This window comes from Mustelus asterias, chromosome 15 (assembly GCF_964213995.1).
Source record: "Mustelus asterias chromosome 15, sMusAst1.hap1.1, whole genome shotgun sequence".
NCBI classification, from domain to species: Eukaryota; Metazoa; Chordata; class Chondrichthyes; order Carcharhiniformes; family Triakidae; genus Mustelus; species Mustelus asterias.
Window position 1 is genome coordinate 81,381,159 of NC_135815.1, and position 23,311 is coordinate 81,404,469.

Consider the following 23,311-nt stretch of genomic DNA (forward strand, 5'->3'; position numbering starts at 1 on the left):
TGTGTTTGGATAATTTCATTTAAAGATCTGGGAGGTAATTCTCCCAAAAGGAAACTAAGCGCCCAACAGTTGGGAAAACGGATTCTTCCTGCCCTTTTGTTTGGCTTTATTTAGTTGAATGAATCTCCAGCGCTCTGTGCTCCATAAAGTGCCTCAGAGGGAGATTCACGCCCGTCAGGGGGGCCTCATCCCAGCCAAGAGACTGGCATCAGTGCGCTGTGTGGGGCAGTGTGCATGTGCTGACCTGCGCACTGGTCTCCCATCGCTGGCCTCCCGATCACTGGCCTCCTGGTTTCTTGCCAGGCCCCCTTCTCCCGATCGCTAGCTTCCCAAAACCCTCCTCCCTCCCGATCGCTGGACTCCCCGACCAACCGACCAACCCCACCGATTGCTGGCCTCCCTGACAACTGTCCCCAATCGCCAGCCACCCATGGCCAGCCCTGATCCATGCACTGCCATGCGCACCCCCAAACCCCATGCCATGTGCAGCTCTGCCCGCCCTCCTCCCTCCCTCTCACACCGATCGATAATGCAGAGTGCAGTGGGCACGTCTCCCACCACTGCCGGTCGGCCCACCTGGTAGGCCCCATACTCTTGTGTCAAACCCCCTTGGCATTACCTGGTGCCCAATGAGCAGTGCTGGGGTGCCCTGTGGACAGCGCCAGGGTGCCAGGCTGGCAGTGCCATGTTGGCACTGTCCAAGGGGAAAAACGCACCCGGCGCCCTGGGGGGTGGGGTGAGAGGGCGCCTGAATGGCCTCTGTGCCCACCAGAGAGGTGATCACGCCTGGTTCTCGTGGCTGGGGCCAGCTTTAATTCCTGCTGATGGGAACCTCTCCCAGCTGGGGGGAGACAATAGCGAGTTTGAGGAATACCATCCCTGGCTCGTGAATTTTATGGTAATCATACTCACGCTGTTTTCAAGAACAAGGCTGATTATGTAAAAGAAAAAGGCATTGGACACTCGCGATCAGCTGGACGCCGGTTGCAAGTCCTCCTACAGGTCCCCTGCTGATGCCAGCGTGCTGAGAGAGTCCCACCTGCTTATTCTCGCACTGAGTCTCACTCAACCATCACCTCTGTGCTCTCTGATTTACATTGGCTCCTGCTCTGACACTGCCTCATATTTATCATTTATTCTACTTTGTGCTCAGATCCCTCCATGTCTTCACTTTACTCAGTCTCTGTAAAGTCCCCAACACTACATTCCTCTGAAATATTTCCTCCAAGAATTCTGACCTGTTGCACCTTGTCATGGCTTCAATATTGACAGCATTGGATTGAGATTGCCTGGCCCGAGGTTCTGGAACAGAGCGCCTGGACCTCTCCCACTCTCTCATTTTCTTTCGGATGCTGAATAAGTAAAATGTTGCTGAAAAATCTCAGCTTCGATTACTCAACACCATCCACCCTTCTTAACGGTTGTCCATGTGTCATTCTGTTTGTTTCGATGCCTGCATTGTCATGAGGTTTTTGGGACTCAGAAAAAAACACATGGAGTGGGATTCTCCAGGACCATCATGCACACTCCCATGCACATTTGCGCGCATGCTCCCACACACGCTCCCACACGCAATCACACATACACACACAGTCTCACAAACACGCACACTCGCAGTAACAGATGCAATCATACATGCCACACATGCACACTCCACTCACACACTCAAACATAGAGCTGTGCTTAAGACTAAGAGTCTTTGGAAACATTGCAGTGAGGGAACAATGAAGGTATTTGAGATATATTCAAGCATGAAGGGAAAGGTAAATAAACAGAGCTGACTGGCGCCTGAGTTGAAATTCATTAAGCTGTCAGTGGAAATCTATTTCAATGCACTGCACCAAGAAATTGACAAAATATCAAAGGTTTTCAATGGAATAGAGAGGGTTTCAAAGGTTTCAGCTTGCTGGTAAAGCTCAGAGACTTCAACGCAAAGCTGTGTGAATACACTGGGGATGATTGCACAGCTGTGGAGAATGGAACCCCCCCTCCCCCCTATACCCACCCAGCCAGAGAAATTGACATCTCCCTGTCAGAGGAACCCAAAAGGGTCTGCTCAAACCTGCACCTTCTTACAGAGAGAAATGGAAATTCCTGCTGCAGAATGGAGTGCTGCAGTGATTTAAAAGCCGGACAGCTGTCCAGGGGCCATGGAAATTAAAATTATTCGGAAACTTCAAACTTTCTGTGCTGACAGGCAGGAATGAAGATGTTGATCACTGAGATGCCTGAAATCACCATGCCAGTGGTGATCTTCAGTTTTGTCAGTGCTAGAAGGGGTTGTCCATCCACGAGTCCCCCACCCTGGCAGAGAGTGGCGAGGTGACTCCCTTTCCCCCATCCGATCACACCCAACCCCCAGGACCCTTGAGGGACCCTTCCTTTGGCATCAGCAGAGGTGCAAAGGGCCACTGGACCCACCTCCTTGATTCCCTCTGACCCATGGTGCTAGGTCAGGTTGTCAGTGCTAGGGTATCGGGAGCAGTGCACCGTCAGCATTGCAAAGGTGCGTGGCTTGAAGGGGGCCTGATTAGGGATTTGAGGGGGGAGGGGACTGAGTAGGAGGGGGAGGGATATGAGTGGGGGACCTGAGATGGGATTGTGGGGGGCCTGAGGGTGAAAGGGATGGCTCACACTCATGCCTGTGTGGTAAGTGTGGTGGTGGTGGGGGGTTGACCTGTTATTTCAGTGGAGGGAGAGCGGATGCCACCCTTTGCTGAGTGGTTGGTGATGCACCCCTGATCAGCAGGGAGTGGGGAGAGGGGGGTCACCATTTCATTTATTGGAGGGAGGGAGTTCAGCGCACCCTTTAAAAAGGACACCTTGATCTCTGAACAGCAGGGGTGGCCGGCAGTTTTTCCACGATTAACTCCTTTGCGTTTTCCAGGTGGGTGAATCCCAGCTGACAGACGCTGGCAGCGCCAGTGGGGAACACTCTGGTTTTCCTGCTGATGTGGGCATTTAGATCCAATTCAGGTGAATCGCACTCGATAGAAATTAATGGGTGTCATTATAAACTGGCTTCTGTCTTTAAAGACCCACAAACAGACTGAGCATCACATCAGTCAGTCGGCACGTCAACAATCCAATGGCTTCAATGTGGTGATGCTTCTGTCAGGTGGAGACTCTTCCTCAGGTGAAGAGGGGATGAGGAGAAGAGAGAGAAGACCAGCTGGCCATGGATAGCATCAACGTATCTGCCCACTAGAGAGAGCAGATCACCCTGAAGGGGGTGAAGGCCAGTGAGAGTTGTGAAGATTGACTACCATCGACACCGCAAACTGCCGGCTCCAAGTGGAGAGGATCTCCAAGAAGATTGCGCATATCGACACAGACATCAAGTTTCTAGAAAGATGCAAGAAAGCAGACAAGATACCGAAAGGACTACGGATCACGAACCCACTCAGGTCAACCTATAACACAGACTACACTGAGAGACTTTGCCGTCCCACCTCTCTCACCCAGCAGAAATCAAGCCTCCCCTGGTACCACAGTAGAAAACAGTACCACTGCAGGGAAGTCCATTATCAACTTGTCGGACTGCACACTTCAACCAGATGAAATCGAAGTTCTCAGCTGAGGGCTCAATTTCTGCCCCACCACCAAAATAGACCCCATCAGTCTCGCAGCAGGCACAGAGGAATTCATCAGGCGAATGATGCTGCGGGAGTTCTTCCACAAACCCCAAGAGGCCAACAGCGAACACAATGAGACAGCCAATGAACCGGAACAGCCGACAGAGAGATCCGCAGTGCAGCAACCGAAGAGGAAAGAGTCGAATCGGACTCCTCCGGAAGGCCGCTGCCCTCGACTCGACATGTATGCCCAAGCGGTCAGGAGGTGAGTCAACACCAGATTCATCAACCGTACTCACAAGACAGCCCCGAACATCACCCAAGCACAATGCAACACCATCCACGCTCTCAAGACCAACCGCAACATTGTCATCAAACCAGCAGACAAAGGAGGGGCCATCGTCATACTGAACAAAACGTATTACTGCAAAGAAGTGTACTGACAACTGAACAATAAGGAACACTCCAGACAGTTACCCGCAGATCCGACCAAAGAACACACCCGTCAACTCATCAGACTGATCAAGACCTTTTATCCAGACCTTCAGAGCACCCTCCATGCTCTCATCCCACGTACTCTCCGCGTTGGAGATCTCTACTGCCTCCCGAAGATACACAAGGCAAACACACCCGGCCGTCCCATCGTATCGGGCAATGGGACCCTGTGCGAGAACCTCTCCGGCTACGTCGAGGGCATCCTGAAACCCATTGTACAAAGAACCCCCAGCTTTTGTCGCGACACTACGGACTTCCTACAGAAACTCGGCAGTTGAGCATGGAGCAGTTGAACCAGGATCACTCCTCGTCACAATGGATGTCTCGGCACTCTACACCAGCATCCCCCACGATGATGGCATTGCTGCAACTGCCTCAGTACTCAACGCCGACAACTGCCAGTCTCCAGATGCAATTTTGCAACTCATCCGCTTCATCCTGGACCACAATGTCTTCACCTTCAACAATCAGTTCTTCATCCAGACACACGGAACAGCCATGGGGACCAAATTTGCACCTCAATATGCCAACATCTTCATGCACAGGTTTGAACAAGACCTCTTCACTGCACAGGCCCTTCAACCGATGCGAGACACTCGATACATCGATGACATTTTCTTCCTTTGGACTCATGGTGAACAATCACTGAAACAACTATATGATGACATCAACAATTTCCATCCCACCATCAGACTCACCATGGACTACTCTCCGGAATCAGTTGCATTCTTGGACACACACATCTCCATCAAGGACGGTCACCTCAGCACTTCACTATACCGCAAGCCCATGGATTACCTCACGATGCTCCACTTCTCCAGCTTCCACCCTAAACACGTTAAAGAAGCCATCCCCTACGGACAAGCCCTCCGTATACACAGGATCTGCTCAGATGAGGAGGATCGCAACAGACACCTCCAGACACTGAAAGATGCCCTCATAAGAACAGGATATGGCGCTCGACTCATCGATCGACAGTTCTGACGCGCCACAGCGAAGAACTGCACCGACCTCCTCAGAAGACAAACACAGGACATGGCGGACAGAGTACCCTTCGTCGTCCAGTACTTCCCCGGAACGGAGAAGCTACGACATCTTCTCCGGAGCCTTCAACATGTCATTGATGAGGATGAACATCTCGCCAAGGCCATCCCCACACCCCCACTTCATATCTTCAAACAACCGCATAACCTCAAACAGACCATTGTCCGCAGCAAACTACCCAGCCTTCAGGAGAACAGTGACCACGACACCACACAGCCCTGCCACAGCAACCATGCAAGATGTGCCGGATCATCGACACGGATGCCATCATCTCACTTGAGAACACCATCCACCAGGTACACGGTACATACTCTTGCAACTTGGCCAACATTGTCGACCTGATACGTTGCAGGAAAGGATGTCCCGAGGCATGGTACATTGGGGAGACCATGCAGACACTATGACAACGGATGAATGAACACCGCTCGACAATCATCAGGCAAGACTGTTCACTTCCTGTTGGGGAACACTTCAGCGGTCACGGGCATTCGGCCTCTGATCTTAGGGTCAGCGTTCTCCAAGGCAGCCTTCATGACACACGACAACGCAGAGTCGCTGAGCAGAAAATGATCGCCAAGTTCCGCACACATGAGGACGTCCTCAACCGGGATCTTGGGTTCATGTCACACTATCTGTAACCCCCACGACTTGCCTGGGCTTGCAAAATCTCTCTAACTGTCCTGTCTGGAGACAATACACACCTCATTAATGTGTGCTTAATGCTCTCTCCACTCACATTGTCTGTACCTTTAAGACTTGATTGCCTGTCAAGACTCGCATTCCAACCATTATTTTGTTAATTGAGTTTGTGTCTTTACATGCCCTGTTTGTGAACAGAACTCCCACTTCCCTGATGAAGGAGCAGCGCTCCGAAAGCGAGTGGCTTTTGCTACCAAATAAACCTGTTGGACTTTAACCTGGTGTTGTGAGACTTCTTACCAAGATTGAAGAGGCCAGTGGAGGCACCATTACCAGCTGGCAGAGACTATTGAGTAAGAGCCACGTAGCTGGACATGACAGAGGATCGGTGCAGAAGAAGGATCCACTCTGTTAAGGGAGACGGTCACTTTGATCTATAAAGGGATGTGTCCTGAGATCGGCTCTGAGACTGCCAGTGGCAGCAAGAGCTGATTTGGTCAGTGGTCAGGGAAAGGAGGCTGTGACTGTGAGTGAGGCAGGTCAGGGGGTCAGGAGGGCAGGACTGTCGGTCACTGCCATTGTCTCACAGCTTTGAGGTTCTCTCAGACTGTTTGGATGGGAGTGGGGGTTGCAGGGAGGATGAGCTGACTTACCCTGGCACCATGGTCCAGGAGGCCATTCAAGTGAAGGGGAAAAAAGGGAACATTTTGGTCCTTGGGGGACAGCTTAGTGACGGGGATTGACACCAATCCCTGCAGCAAAGGGACAGAGTCCAGATGGCTATGTTGTTTGTCTGTGTCAGGGTTCAGGGCATCTGCTCAGGGCTGGAGAGGAACTTGCAGTGGGAGAGGGAGGATCCCGTTGTCCTGGTTCATGTAGGTATCAATGGCAGAGGAAGAACTAGGAAAGAGGCTCTGTACAGAGAATACACAGTTCTGTACACACCTGAACCATGCTGGGACCAGTGTTCTAGCGAGACACATCACGAGAGAAGAGAGGGATTGAAATGAAATACGAGCGCACAAGATATCAAATGTTGAAAGATGTGGGCTGGAATTTTCCAGCCAATCACACCAGTGGGATCTTCCAGTCCTGCCGATTGCATATTCCCAACACGGGTTTCCCAGCAGCGAGGGTGCATTCAATGGGAAACCTCCTTGAGAACGGTGGGACCAGACCAGCATCAGCCAATGCCAGGCCAGCTCAGCCCCAGCAAAACACACAGCGGGTTGCATGGAAAATCCCGCCTGTGGTACATCGAAGCGTCGAGACAAGAGCCGGAATTCTCCAATCTCATTTGCCTCGACATCACTGTCGGTGAGAACGGAGAATTTGGCACTCAGCCAGATCTCCCTTCAGTGCAGCTGGACCGGAAAATCCCAGCCGTGGTGAGTTTGGAGAATTCCGGCCAGGGTAAGAGAGGATAATAGTAAAATGGGAAATAAGGGTCAGAGAATGGCAGCAAGGGACAGAATGAAAAAAAAAACTAAGGAAGGACAAAGAATAAAGAGTAAGATAACAATGAGGCAAAATGGAAGGCTCTGTATCTGAATTCACACAACATTCATAACAAAATAAAAGAATTGATAGCTCACATTGAAGTCAATAAATATGATTGGTCGTCATGACAGAGACCTGGCTGCAGGATGACAAGGATTGGGTTCTGAATATTGAGGGGTTTATGACATTCAAGAAGAATTGGGAGTGAGATAATGGTGGAGGGGTAGCATTGTTACTCGAGGGTATCAATGCTGCAATAGTTAGTGATGACCCTGGTTCAGGAGATCAGGATGCAGAACCTGTTTGCCTGGAGATGGGCAGTTACAAGCTGCCCCCAGGGCATTGGCACTTTGCCCTTTGGGCACTGCTAGGGGAACAGGCTGGCACTGCCAAGGTGCCAATGCTCATGGGGCGCCCTCCCAGTTCCCGACCCCCTGGGGGCCCCAATTGCCCCCTTTCATTCCAGTGGGGTTGAGACACCAGCTCCCCAAAAGTGGGGAGCTACTGTAAACCCCATTGGAGTGAAATACTCCTTGCGGGGGCAGGGAGGCGAGCAAGTCCGGAGACTTCAGTCCCGGACCCACTAATGACATTTAACTTATATTTAAATTCTTATCTAAATAATATATGCGGCTCCCAGCCGAGTTCCAGCGTGGAGCTGACGCCGCCAGAAATCTGGTGCTGGCAGATGCTATCGGGGCGGGATGCCCAGCTTAGATCCCGTGCATTTGGCACCGCTTGAATCTCCTGGCCTGCTGCGCTAAACAAAAGTGCAGCTTTTGGAGTAGCGAGGGAGTATTCATTGTGCTCCCGATACAACCTGACTGAGGGGGATTGACTGGGAAATTAGCAGTAGCTGTACCCCTATCAGCCACATCCCGTGTCCCTGGGACCAGAGAAATGGGAGAACCCCAAGAGTGGGAACAGACACTGAGAAAGTATCTGAATAAGAAATGGCCCAAGTGGGCAGAACACTGCAGTAAGTTGTTCGCGGGCCTGGGATCCGCAGGTCAGAGACGTTGGAATGAGAGAAACAGAGATCAAGGAAAAAACACTTTGAAATTAAGTAATGCTGCCCTGATTGTTATTTTGAAAGAAGAGTTAGAAAGAGAGAAATCAGAAAAAATGAAGTTAAAAGATGATTTAGAAAATATGAGGGAAGTAGTTGAGAAGTTAAGAGAAGAAAATGAGCTGTTCTGTGGAAAAGTATTGAAGCAGGAGCAAAAGAATCAAATATAAATATTGTTTATGAGTCAGTTATAAATTCAATGTGAGAAAGCATATCAAGTTCGTGAAGAGGATCGAAACTCTGATCACTCCCAGTGCCAGCAGGAGATTAATAAATTAAAATCTCAGCTGTCAAAGCAGAAAGGGATGATGTCTGTATTTGGGACAGTTGAGTTTGAGGGAGATGATGATTGTGGATTGGTTTATGGGATATATCTGGAAGAGAATGTTTGGCAATGTGTCACACATGGTGCTGACTGGGGGCCCCCACCTCCCTTTCCGGAGGCTCCTAATCACTAAGCACCCTGAGAACTTGCTCCTGTCCCGATGAATCCTTAAAGGAATGAATGCCTTAAAGTACCCCAACTCCACAAGAAGTTCCAAATACAGAGTTAACCAAACTCCCCACCAATGGATTGTCTTGTGTTTTTAGACAATGCGATGCCCATGAACCCCATTGAAACAGACCATATGGGGCAAGGAGCAGGAGCTCAAACCCTCACTTACACCGTAAAGACCACCAAGGGGCCATTTACATCAAAGGACAAAAGAGCGGTTGGGGGAGTAGTGAGCAGTGTGGTGTTACAGAATAGAGTTACAATGGAACTATGTCTTCTCACCTTACCAGGGAAATATTGTCAATTATTTGGCGAGGTGCGAAAATATTCTACAGGTCCACCTCTGTACAGTAAACATGGTGAGAAACCCAGCTCAGTTACAAATCAGAAAACACATGTTTGGAAAACGCGAATTCAACGCCTGGGGAAGATTTTTGAATTGTTTCATTCTGAGAGCACATTTAAAACACAAGGCTGATTGGGGGAAACCTGAAGTTGAGCTGATAATTTGTGTTGTTTTTGTGTTGCAGTGTTTTTGTGTGGTCGAGAAATCTCTGTCAAATTAAACATAAAAATCAAATTTGTAATCTCCAGTGTGTATAAATTCTCAATCACCAAATTAGGTTGGTAATGAATCAAAGAGAAAATGGTGAAACCTCTGCCAGTTGGAAAGACAAGAGAGGTGAAGCAGTTTCCAATGTAATAACATCACCACCCCTTCAAACTAGACAAAGGGAAGTGAGCACATGTTTCCTGCCAAACTTTATAAATCCTTAACTTTCACAATTTGAACCCAGGATCATTCAAAGTTTGAATCGGTTGCTTACAAACTCCAGTTTATACACTTGGATTATAACATTTCAATTTACTTTCCACAAATTGTGTTGCTTGTTAAATGTATGTGGTTGTTGTTGAATGAGATTGCGAAGAGGAGTTGTTAAAAGCCATTGCTTTGTTCTTGTGAGAGTCGTGATTGTGGGTAATAAATGTGATGCTTTACACATTAGTTTAAGTTCAAAGGGAGCTGAGAGAGAGTTAAACTTAAGTTTAACATTTCTTAAGAATTTATCTCTTCTTTGAGTTTGATGATATTTTTGAAGAAAGAAGAATGAAGATGACTGTCTTAATCTATTTCTTTGTTTTCTTTGAATGCTCTATTTTTATTCAAGTTTAAAACATTAAGATTGAATGGCAGCAAAATGCTATGGAGTTGTGAGCTTGGAAGCTTCCATGAATGAATGTGTTTAACCAAATTTGGGTGGATGTTCTTTGTTATGTTGCTTCCTTTAATGCTTGAATGTTTTCCCCCAATTGTGATTTTACAATACTGGTTTGATACAGAGTTTAAAATCAAATGGCAGTTGTGAGTTGATGAAAAATGTAAAGTGAAATAAGATAATGTTTTTGAAATTCCTTCATCTTGAGTATAATCGATGGCCATGGTTGTTCTCAAGAGGTACAGGATATACATGTGGGAAGTTACTTTAAAACAATTTTTGGAAAGTAAATTGAAATGTTATAAACCAAGTTTATAAACAGGAGTTTGTGAGTAACTAATTTGAACTTTGAATGATCCTGGGTTCAAATTGTGAAAGTAAAGGATTTATAAAGTTTGGCAGGGAACATGTGCTCACTTCCCTTTGTCCAGTTTGAAGGCGTGGTAATGTTGTTACATCAGAAACTGCTTCACCTCTCTTGTCTTTTCAACTGGCAGAGGTTTCACCATTTTCTCTTTGATTCATGACTGACCGAATTTGGTGTTTGAGAATTTATACAAACTGGAGATTATTAACTTTCTTTTTATTTTTAATTTCAGAGAGATTTCTAAACCAAATTAACTCATTTGGCTCCAAGCTGAATGTATTTTTCTGTTTAGTTTTAAATAAGTGCATCGTGAATAAGAGATAATAAACAAGTCTCGCAACTTCAAGATTGTTTTTCACAACATAGTGACAACGAGACCTAAAGGCTTTGCCTTTGTGCAAGGGTTTAACTCATTCCGATTTTCTCCCTGTTATCTTATGAATTAAGGTGATTAGTTACACTGAATTGTTGGCATGACTGTTTCTGATATTTAATTGTTTGAATAAATTGATTGCAGAGAATAGCCAACTCATATAAATGGGAAGTTACCTAAATTTTAAGGGGATAAATACATTTTAATTTTTGACAATGAAAGTGTAATGGAAAGAGAATCTGCATGGGTTTGTTATTGAAGAGAGATAAATTGAAACATATTCTCAGGTCACGATGTCACCATTTGAAGCTGGGATAATTTTATAAAGTAATATTTGTTTTATTTTTTATGTTACTTATATTGGGTACATGTTATTTAAGGTAATGCACATGGCAACATGTAAAATCTGTTTTGATTCAATGTGCCTAAATGCTGATAATTTGGGAACTAATCTTTCTGTGAAAGATAAGGGCTCCTGAGTGTTTATGGGTCGGGTGATCTGTATTTGGAGATAGTATTAAATCTGGGGAATGTCAATGACACTGCAACAGATGACAGGATTTTCCTATTGTTTAGTTATCTGGGGTTATGGAATAAAATAAACCATGTATGCAGATCATGCTATACATTACCTAATAACAAATAGTCAAAAACTGATCAAATAATGAAGGAGCTTCCTCTACAATTTGTTAAACTGGCATAAAATCACGTAAGTTACGTCTTTCTTGTGCATTCGGTATATTGGGTGAATTGAGCCTTGAAATAATATAGCATGTGTATGTTAATAGGAGACACATTTTGAGCTGTGACTGTTGGCAATTTAGATTTACCATTGTAGTTGTGACAAAGGGATGCATTATGCAGATATGGATCATTTTTAATATCAAATATGTGGGAGAGTCAAACCTACCCCTTCAGTACCTTTTGGTAAATGACCCTCCTAAATCTGGATTTGAATTTTACTCTGCTCTCTCATCTCCACAAATGGTATATTCTTGTGCTGTGAATACTGTTGGACCTGAAAACGATTTAGTAATAACGAATACAGACAAGATTCTGTATGAAAATATTCGTTATGAATTGGTGCCAGTTGTATTGGATTTCACTAAAATTTATTTACCAGATTGGTGTCCCTCTCAACGAGGGAATTATATGTTCATTTAATACAGAGGTTGTTAAATCAAGAAGCGACAAATGAAGAGCAAGAATGGTTTGGTGATTCAAAGGTTCGCCAGAGGAGGGAGTTAATTAATGATTTAGCAACTGTTTACAGTGCAGGAGAGTCCACAGTTAACACTCCGGATTTGGCAAAACTGGACATTAAACTTCAAACATTAATCCAGTAGGTTAGACAAGTAATGCTGAGGTAAATAACAATAATCAGAATGCTGCAACAGGATCTTTCTTCCTATAACGTGCTGATTAATATATGGGAATGATATTAGATGGGCATGCTAAAACCATTAATCTAATTATTAAAGACAAGGCAATTGATGATGGGAAACAACAGAATAGAAACGTATGTAGTGTTTATGGGAATTGGATGGTAGAGCAACTTGGAGGGAATTGAGAACTGGCTGATCAGGGGCAGGTTCCTTCCTGGATTAATGTACAGTTACATTATTTTAGTCGTGGACAAAGACATCCTAATGTGTCTCAATGTCAGTTTCGATGATTTTCCCGAAGTTTAGTTTAAGATTAATTGTGGTGGAACATTGCACAAAGCTTTGAAGTTAATAGTAGGGATTCCAGTGATTCCAATGATAGAAGGTATCAGAGGTTCAGAACATTGGTATCATTATGGATGGTTAATGGATGGGATATGATAATGCTCTACAATATGCTGTCGAAAGAGAGGGAAATTTCGTGGGTACCAGCTTAAGAGGATGCCAAGAATCAGAAAGAATAATTGTTTGTCTGTATCCCAATTATTCAAATGAACAGGCTTCTTGTGGGTTTAAAGTTGATGACAATTTAAGTTGTGCTATGGAAGTTAGGCATCCAGATACAGACATCATGAAAGTATCTTACAGAGAAAAAGGTGAATGTTGCATTACTCCTTCATTAGACCATTATCAATATGAAGCTTTGGTTTGTAATATTACCTCAACAATTTTTTGTGTTACTCCACAGACACCAGCAAGAATAGTTCTGTGGTGAATTGGTTGAAATACATGAAAGACAAGAGTTGATATGAAATGTAACGGATGAACAACAAGACACTTTAGGTGATATCCATGTGACAAATTCCTGGCCAGGTTTCATACACAAGTGGAAATCAAACTTAAGGTAAGTAAAGTGACAGATAGTGAGTATTGATTTATGCATTGCAAGTATTTACTATTGTCTTAGCTGCTACAAAATAAAGGAAATTGTGTTTAACGATCTAAGGTTGACTTTGTGTCTTTATTCGCCAGGAGAGATAAAACACACAGTTTTGTATTACAATGTAAGCCCCTGTTCACAGTGTTACTAGACTCATCAACATTCCAAAAACCTGAGTTCAATTTGCAGAACCAAACCAAGAGTGTAAATGTACAGTTCACACATTGGGCCCGATTTTACCATTTTGATTCTATGTGCTGAATCTGGGGGTGATCCAGACCCGACTTGTAAACCTTTCTCCGGCGCCCCCATACGTACTCTACCTGAAAAAAAAGCAGCAATTCCGCATCGCACTGCACAACCCTGTGGGTGGGGCTTATCGCTGCTGCTCCGATCGGAGCCACCAACTGCACATGCGCAGTGAATAACATTGAAAACCACTCCCCTGCCACATCAGTCCCGGGCCGCACAGACATTGCCCCACCCCCACAACATAACTGTCCCCCTTATCCACCCACTGGCCTGCTACCCAGACCGATCTCAGCCCCCCTGCCCCACTCCCGCCCCCTCCTATCGCAGGAGAGTGGCGGCAGACCCCCTCTTCCCCCCCGACCAGAGAGACATCTGACCCGCCTCCCTCCTCCTCCCCCGACCAGAGAATAATCTGACCTGCCTCCCTCCCCCACACCAGAGATCCATCTGGCCCGCCTCCCTCCCTCCCACAAGAGAACGATCTGACCCGCCTCCGTCCTCCTCCACCCTCCACCAGAGATCCATCTGGCCCGCCTCCCTCCCTCCCACAAGAGATCCATCTGACCCGCCTCCACCCCCCCCCACCCCCCAAAGGTCCATCTGACCTGTCTCCCTGCCCCCAAACCAGAAACGATCTGACCCACCTCCCCACCCTCCACCACCACCACCCGCCCTCACCCCCCCTCCCACCGATTTGAGTTGGAGAGCCGCTGGAAACTCTGAACTTACCTCCTCAGAAGCTGGAGTGCCCGAGACAGGCCTTTTTGGACCATCTCTATTTCGCACCGAATCTAGACGGGCAAACACGATGGTCAAGGGAGAAATGCAGGTAAGTTTGGGCACGGCACCGATCACGGCCATTTTAGCCGCTTGGTAAAGGGGGACCAGGCATGGAGGCGGGCGCAGATCACGCTACTTGCCTCACGCCCGAGTTTACCAAGTTCTCGTGCCCGAAAACAGGCGCAGCTTGTTGGTAAAATCGGGTCCATTGTTTTCAGTTAAAATTGAATTTGTCAGGATCTGATTGTTGGAGAAAAGGGAAGGTTTTACGATCGTCCGAAACCTAATGCTTGGATCAAATAACTGGTGGATGGGATTGTCAGCATGACCAGCATTTGTTGCCTGTCGCTAACTACGTTTGAACTGCTGAGTGGCTACATGTCAGCAAGAATAGTCATTAGTTTGCACGTTCTCCCTGTGCCTGCGCGTTTCCTCCGGGTGCTCCGATTTCCTCCCACAGTCCAAAGGTATGCAGGTCAGGTGGATTGACCTTGCTAAGTTGCCCCTAAGTGTCCTAAGCTGTGTAGGATAGGGGGATGTAAATGCGTGGGGTTACAGGGATGGGGTCTGGGTGGAGTGCTCTGTCAGAGAGTGCAGACTCAATTCTTCTTCACTGAAAGTGTTGAAGAGTCAAGACTGCTGCCAACTGAGCCATTGGCACCTAATGGCATGAAAATATCTGTTACTTTCTGTTTGGAATGCTCTCTCTTTTCCCGAAATGGCCACAGAAATGATGTGAAAGTTTTGTGGTGGGGAATGTGGACTTTGTGCAATGAGAATGGGGAGAATGTGAAACAGGCTGTTGACTCACCATCACCTGTAAAATCTATTCCTCAAAATCAAGATCAACCCATTATACTTCCTGAACCAGTTTCTTCATTTCCTTTCAAAGCTGTGGAATTAGTGAGAAATAGAATTCATTTCCCCACAATCTCATCCATCAGTTATCTGATCCAAGCACTGGGTTTTTGTTTAAACTCAAAATATTCCCTTTTATCCAACTATCTATATTTCTGATCCTGATCAATTCCGTTTTAATTTCCACCTGACTGTAACGTGTAGATTTGAGGAAGATTCTGATTCTCATTTTCAAAGCCCTTTGGATATGTTTATTCAACAGAAGCTGAGCTGGACAGGAACAATAACATTGCTATCCGGTCGGGTTTAAATTTTCCAGCTTGCTCCCGATTGTTTAATGAGATTCCGGATGACAGTAAAGGGATATTTCACAGCATTCATCAGCTCCTCTCTGAACTTCCTCTGTGTGATTGCGTGAATAAATGTGTTGGTGCAGGAACTGGATAATTGAAGCATTAATCCCATCATATCTGCCATCAGGGTCGGAGTTGTCCACACATGATACATTCCGGTGATTCGTTGATATGATAGAATTGCGACACGTGTCCCCATAACAGGATAAAACTCCCCGATATGGTGAAGAGTAAAATGATGGATTGTCTTCGATTCTTCATTTCTGGATCATTCTGCTCCCCCCCGTTTCGTTGTCCTCTCAGTTTCCTGTGGACTGCACTGGCCAGCAGGATGTGCCTGACAGTGAGAGTATTGAGCAGCAGTAGCAGCACGAAGGGGAGCACGGGAGTTAAAATGCGATCTGTCCAGTCGAAAGCTATCCACACAGGTGCATCGTAGTAGTCATCTGATACATAACAAACATAACTGAATTCATACACTCTGTGTTTGAAAAACACCGGGATGTTGATTAACAAACTCAACACACTCACCGTTGTGATAACGATGGCTGCTGTTTTCTCAGTGCAGTATTTCATCTTCAGTTTCTGGAAGCAAATGGCCACCATTCGGTCAAAGGTGAAGGCGACTGTGAGCCAGACAGAGCTCTCTACGGTGGTGGATGATATCACGTCTCTGATGTTACAGAACGGAGTGCGGTAGAAGAATAAATGATACAGATTTAAGAAATTCATTTTGCACACTCTGACATCAATAATGATGACCAGTAGATCCGCCAGGGCCATAAAAACCAGATACCAAGTGACACCTTTGGATTGGCCACATCTCCCTCGAGATCGAGTCACAATTGTGACTAAGTTCGCTGTAGATTTTTTAAAAATTGAAAAGATTAAAAGAGTAAAGATTAAAAAAGATTAAAATTGTCCATTGTATAGGACGAGAAATGTGAGAAGCTGAAAGGATAAATGTTGGAATTTAAACCATTACAACTGAGATTGTGTCGAGTCCACTTGCCTACCAATCAGCTCTCTCTTCCCATGCAGTATAAATTGTTCTTCTCTTTAAAATTGATGTTCGTGTGAAATGTTCAGATGAGTGTAAGATGAGAATGTTCAATAATGTGTCTCTTTCTTCAGCAATCCTCAAGTTCTGTGCTACCAAATCCCAAAAATGGAGACTGACAATACAGTGGTATTGAGGGAAATTACAGTGTTTGGGGTGCTGCTGTTCCCCTCAGTACTGAAACTGAAAGATCAGCCTTGATTTTTGTGTTGAGTTCCTGGGCTCTTATTCACACGGAGCTGCACGGTGGCACATTAGCACAGCTGCCTCTCAGCACCAGGGACCCGGGTTAAATTCCAGCCTTAGGTGACTGTCTGGAGTTTGCATGTTACATTAAGCATCCCCGCAATGCACGTTACATTAAGCATCCCCGCAATGGCCGTGAACCTTGCTGCCTGGGGTTCCTGATGGGCCTGGTCCAGGTTAAATTTGACGTATCACCTAGCCTGGGCATACAGGGCTTCTGTGACCTGCTTGATACAGGTGTGCACAGCTGATTGGGAGATGCCACAGGCATCTCCACTTGGTGTCCGGAAGGAGCCAGTTGCATAAAGGTTCAGAGCAGCCATCAATTTGACAGCCACTGAGAGTGGGTGCCCCCCTGCCCTGAGGGGCCACATCCTGCTTGGAGGTGACACAGGTGTTGAACTGTGTTCTTTCGGAGGCCGAGCCTTTGGCAGCACACAGTGTCCGACGTCTGTTGAAATGACATTTGTGCACAACTGTTGGGGTCAATGCTCGCTTCTTCTTCTGCGCCCCTCCTCTGGGCGAATGGTGGCCATATCCCTCTACTCCTGCAAGTGGTAAGACCTGGGCCTGCTGTGCCCACAATTCTTCCTCCTGCTCCTCCTCCTCAGCTCCAGCAGCAACCAAACGAACAGCAAGATCAATTGGTTGCATCGCAAAAGCCATCTCATCACTCTGAAGGAGAGGGGGGGGTTGGGGGGTTTGGCGATGGAGAGGAACACGTGTGGAGGTTAAGGAACGCTGCTTGCCCCTCGCCCAGCAACAGTCACTGTCCGTACTGCCCACATGCTCCCCAGAATCACAGACCACCCCATTCTCCCACCCACATGCCCCCCATATCACAACTCCTTGAAAAGTTCAGACACTGCAGGAGTGCAATTTAAAAGGGCTTTGTGCAGATCCTTTAGCTGAAGAATGCTGAGTGCACTAGGACCCAGCAGCATCCACAAGACACGAAGTCAGTGCTGAGATCCGGGTCCATGCTACAAATCAGACATTGGACACCTTGCTGAGCAACAGCTCCTCACAGAGCTCCGCCCTCCCCCCCCCTCCTCCGACTCGAGAAACAAAATGGCCTCAACAAAAGCAGCACAGAGCCATCAGATGGCTTACCTCCTCACTAACCCTCACTGATGGAATGCCCGAATTGGACTTGTACGGAGCATGCCTATTTCGCACAGATTCTAGATTGGCGAACGCGGTGGAAAAGGGGGAAGTGCCAGTAAAGTTGTGCATGCAGCCCATTAAATCAATTGAAATGCATGCAGATGCATTTAAATGGCTGTCGCGACCATTTCAGGCGTGGTCCCGATCGGTCCTTGGTAAAGGGGGAACCGGTGCGGAGGGGTTCGTTTATCGCGCTACTCACCTCATCCCCGACTTTACCAAGTTTTCACACCTGAAAACAGGCGCAACTCGATGGTAAAACTGGGCCCAATGTGTCAAACCTTTGGGAGAGATTTACTCGGGCTGGCTGGTGAGTCGGCTGGACAACATTTAAAAGAGCACAGCATGTGATGGAAAAATCAGTGGATAAGAAATCAAAATTTTGAATTTTTGCTTGTGCGGAAAAAATGTTATTACCAATGTTAGTTGAAGCATTAAAAGCAAGGTTTAGTGAGCCTTATCAAATCAAAAGAAAAGTGAGTCAGTTGAATTATTTGATAAGAATGCCAGATAGAAGGAAACTTAGTGTGTCATGCGAATCTGCTGAAACAATATTTGTGAGTGGGAAGGAAAGCAGACCAATCCAGATGATTCTGAATTTGACATTCTTCAAATTAAATTGGATAATAGGGAAGTAATCAATTGGAATAAATGACTGAGTTATGTTCCAGAGGAAAATCAAAATTGCCTGAAAGAGTAATTACAAACACATGAAGCTATATGTGTGAACAAACTGGAAACTACTAAAGTAATTGTGTGTGATGCAGATATAGAAAATTCTGTTCCAATTGAGCAATATTCATATAGACTTAATCCACTCAAGTTTGCACAAGTTCAGAAGGAGAAGCTGCTGTTTGAGGGGAAAGTCGTGCTTGACGAACATGTTGGATTTTTATGAAGATGTGACTAGGGCGGTTGATGGAGGAGAACCGGTGGATGCGGTGTTTTTGGATTTCCAAAAGGCGTTTGATTAGGTGCCCCATAAAAGGCTACTGAAGAAGATTAGGGCACACGGAGTTGGGGGTAGTGTGTTAAAGTGGATTGGGGACTGGCTATCCGACAGGAAGCAAAGAGTCGGAATAAATGGGTGTTTTTCCGGTTGGAGGAAGGTAACTAGTGGCGTGCCGCAGGGATCGGTACTCGGGCCGCAACTATTTACCATTTATATAGATGATCTGGAGGAGGGGACGGAGTGTAGGGTAACGAAGTTTGCAGACGACACAAAGATAAGTGGAAAAGTGAATCGTGTGGAGGACGGAGAAGATCTGCAGAGAGATTTGGACAGGCTGAGTGAGTGGGCGAGGATATGGCAAATGGAGTATAACGTTGATAAATGCGAGGTTATACACTTTGGAGGAAATAATAACAAATGGGATTACTATCTCAATGGAAACAAATTAAAACATGCTACCGTGCAAAGGGACCTGGGGGTCCTTGTGCATGAGACGCAAAAGCCCAGTCTGCAGGTACAACAGGTGATCAAGAAGGCAAATGGGATGTTGGCCTATATTGCGAAGGGGATAGAATATAAAAGCAGGGATGTCTTGATGCACCTGTACAGGGCATTGGTGAGGCCGCAGCTGGAATACTGTGTGCAGTATTGGTCCCCTTATATGAGGAAGGATATATTGGCATTGGAGGGAGTGCAGAGAAGGTTCACCAGGTTGATACCGGAGATGAGGGGTTTGGATTATGAGGAGAGGCTGAGGAGATTGGGTTTGTACTCGTTGGAGTTTAGAAGGATGAGGGGGGATCTTATGGAGACTTATAAGATAATGCGGGGGCTGGATAGGGTGGAGGCGGAGAGATTCTTTCCACTTAGTAAGGAAGTTAAAACTAGAGGACACAGCCTCAAAATAAAGGGGGGTCGGTTTAAGACAGAGTTGAGGAGGAACTTCTTCTCCCAGAGGGTGGTGAATCTCTGGAATTCTCTGCCCACTGAGGTGGTGGAGGCGACCTCGCTGAATATGTTTAAAGCGCGGATGGATGGATTCCTGATCGGTAAGGGAATTAAGGGTTATGGGGATCAGGCGGGTAAGTGGTACTGATCCACGTCAGATCAGCCATGATCTTATTGAATGGCGGGGCAGGCTGGAGGGGCTAGATGGCCTACTCCTGCTCCTATTTCTTATGTTCTTATGTTCTTATGTTTGTTCAGTCTGAGATGCAGCAGCCAAAAGTCTCGAACAAACACGACAAAGGGCAGGTGGATAGTTACAAATCTTGGATAAGGAAGACACAAATGGAGGCAAATGAGTGCCATATGAAACTGATGGAGGCAGAGAAAGAAAGTGTCGCTCAATCAGAAGTTATATGTGATCTCAAGATGGAGATTGAGGAGCAGAAATAATTTACTATCGCATACAGAAGGAAAGGACAATGACATGAAGTAAGACTGTTTAATGAAACGGTACCATCATTCAAAATGAACTGCTGGGATAATGAATCAATACAGCTTGCACAGACATGGATACCCAGAGAAATAGTGCTCTTCATAGCTGGTGTTCAGGTAAATTATGATGGTTTTGACAGCAGCATGACTGCCACATTGATTGCGAAAACAATAATTACAACAAATCCTGACACCAAAGGCAATCTGCTATACATCCTTGCCAAAGAATATGCAGAAAATGATCAAGAGCCAAAACAAGCAAGGGAATTGGTAAACTATCTTGGCATAGAAAGTTGAACAATTGGCGATTCTGGAAATAATTTTGAGTGTACCATTTCACAACAGAAGGTGGAGTTGGACTGCCTGACAGGATCTAAGGCCAGTTAACAAGAAAGGAGGCAGCAGTAAAGTGACCTTTCTGGATGGCCCTGGACACATACATGTGAAGCTGAGACAGCATACAAAGGGGCAGGTTCACTTTGACAATGTCTGCGAGCGCTCAGCCTTCTGCAAAAAGATCACTTTGATTTTGACATTTCAGGACTCTGAAACTCAACAGAATTGGTTGTATCTGGTGAAGAAAAAATGAAGCAAATCCAAAGTGGTTTGTGCCAGTTTGCATTCAATGTAAAGTTTCACTTCTGGATGCTGCCCAGCTCTCTGAAGACATTACCAGAACTAATTTATAATCGTGACAATAGAATTGAGCTTGGATTTGGAATTGAACTCTGGTGGTGTCAGCAAATTTGAAACTGGAGTTGGAACAGAATTTGGCTTCGCAGTCATAGGTGTCTCAGGAGTATAGTAAGAAGCTGAGGACACAGCCTTGCAGGGCACCACTGTTGAAGTTAACATTGGAGGAGGTGTCATTGCAATCCTTAACTGAGTGCGGTCTGTGTATTAGGAAATCTAGGATCCAGTATTAGTGAGAGGAGCTGGGCCCTCGGCCACGGGGTTTGGAGATGAGTTTTTTTGGGATAATGGCGTTGAAGGTTGAGCTGTCGTCAATAAATGGAAGACAAAGTGTCCTTGGTTGAATGTAGGGCCAGAGAGATGGTGTCTGCTGTGGACCTGTTGCAGTGAGAGGTGAACTGTAGTGGATCCAGGCAATCTGGGAGACCAGAGATGATGCCAGGACTACCTTCACATGGTGCCGATTTTGTCTGGTCACCAGGCAGCTCATATGCTGAGAATGGAAGCTAATAAAATGAATTTAAGCTCGGGATGTGTTTGCTTTAATCTGAGTTCATGCATTTTTGTTTGTTTTAGTTTTCCCAAGGAGTTTCACAGAGTTTTGATTCGGTTGATTGATAGTCAAGTGATTAAGGGGAGGGACCAAGCTTACAGGGAAATTCTGGCAGTTACTGCCAAGTTCTGTAAGGTGTCTCTGTCGCCCTCTCTGTCTGTCTCTCTCTCTCTCTCCACAGGTGTTCTGGAGGGCTCAGGACTGGCACTCCAAGTGCAAGCAGGTCAGCATGTGTGCTGCCAACTGACAGTGAAGAGGAATTTAAGTCTTTAAGAGGAGTATTGCTTGAATTGAAACTAATTGAGAAAGCTTAGCAATTAAGAATTGTATTCTTGTCATGTTTAAGTATTTAAAAGTTGAGAGGTTTTGCATTTCACAGCTAGATGGTATCAACAATCTGAAGGGTTTGAGTATTCCGCCTCCCAACACTTATAACAGCACCTCAAGTGGATGAAGATAAAGACTCAATGAGATACTGAGTTTGAAGGAAGTAGGTACAGAATATTGCAGTCAAGATTTAATGGTGACTCTCGATAAAACCTCCGTCAACCCACACTTGGAGAACTATGTGTGTATTTTGAATTCCCACTATTGGAAGATTTTGCTGGAATCAAGAGGATACAACACAGATTCCCCAAAATATTTCCTGGTATTCACAGGTGTTGTCTTGTCAAACAGTTTATCGCGTTCAGACACCTGGAAGAAAGAATTGGAAACAAAAACTTTAACTTCAAGTTAAACATTCACTTCAAATTGAGGTGAATACAATCAGAACCCACAGATGTCCATATAAGAGAGAATCAGCAGTGCCTCAATATAGATGTTTAATGGGTGACTGCCCATGTTGACATCAATGAAAGACACAAAGTGTATTTTTAGAAATATTACTATGTCCGAACATACCCATCCTCCATGAGATTGAATAAACACAGTAAACTCACCGTTGTGATAACAATGGCTGCTGTTTTCTCAGGGCAGTATTTCATCCTCAGTTTCTGGAAGCAAATGGCCACCATTCGTTCAAAGGTGAAGGCGACTGTGAGCCAGACCGAGCTGCTAACAGCTGCAAAAGCAATAACGTCTCTGCTGCCATTGGCATGTGTGCACAAGTTCAATCCAATGTGCAGATTGGAGGTATTAATTTTCACCAGTATGACCCAAATAATAACAACCAGCAGATTCACTACAGCCATCGCCACCAGGTACCGAGTGGCATCTTTGGAAAGACCACACCTCCCTTGAGATAAGCGGTAAAACAAAGTTATCCAGTGAGAAGAAGCAAAAATATGAAGAGCAAATAGAGAAAATGTTAAAAGTTACAGTTTTACAACTCACATTAAAGAAACAGGGTGGAGCCTGTTACCCAATGGGTCAACAGATAGGTTTCTCAATGAAAAGGAGAATGTTATTCATGCAGAAATATAGTAACTGAGATCAGGTTGAATTCATCGAAACAGACTCACTGGAGAGACAGGCGGGGTTTCTATATTTAGTTTCAGCTCCTTGGGTTGATGATTGGATCTGATTCACTGTTGAATCAGTTGAATAGTCGACAAGGTCTCTCAACCTGGGCTGTAATAGTGAGCACGTGGATAACTCATGAATCCAATAATGGGGTCACAGCTCATTACTTAGCAATGCTTTCAGAGCATTCCAGGAAGGTGGAAAATGCTACATTTACATTCTGTTCACGGCAGAAAACACCCTCACAATCAACTCCTACAAATAGTGACACACAACACTGAGACTTTCCTTGTATTTGTTAGCTGGTTCTCTGTGACAGCGCGCATACATTTGAGACTGAGAATTATGGGCTGTGGGGAGCAGGAAGTGGCTCTCAGAGACAAGGTGAGCTGT

The 23,311-nt window shown here is 45.7% G+C and overlaps 1 protein-coding gene across 1 annotated transcript in view; it reads right to left on the bottom strand.

Moving 5' to 3' along the window:
- Positions 1–22,042: 22,042 nt before the first annotated feature.
- LOC144504743 (uncharacterized) overlaps positions 22,043–23,311 on the bottom strand; it is a 28,027-nt gene continuing 26,758 nt past the window's right edge. The window contains exons 4-5 of the mRNA XM_078230486.1: positions 22,504–22,691; positions 22,043–22,150 (exon numbers count right to left, since the gene is read on the bottom strand). Coding sequence (XP_078086612.1) covers positions 22,043–22,150; positions 22,504–22,691 — 296 coding nt within the window. The remainder of the gene's footprint in view (positions 22,151–22,503; positions 22,692–23,311) is intronic.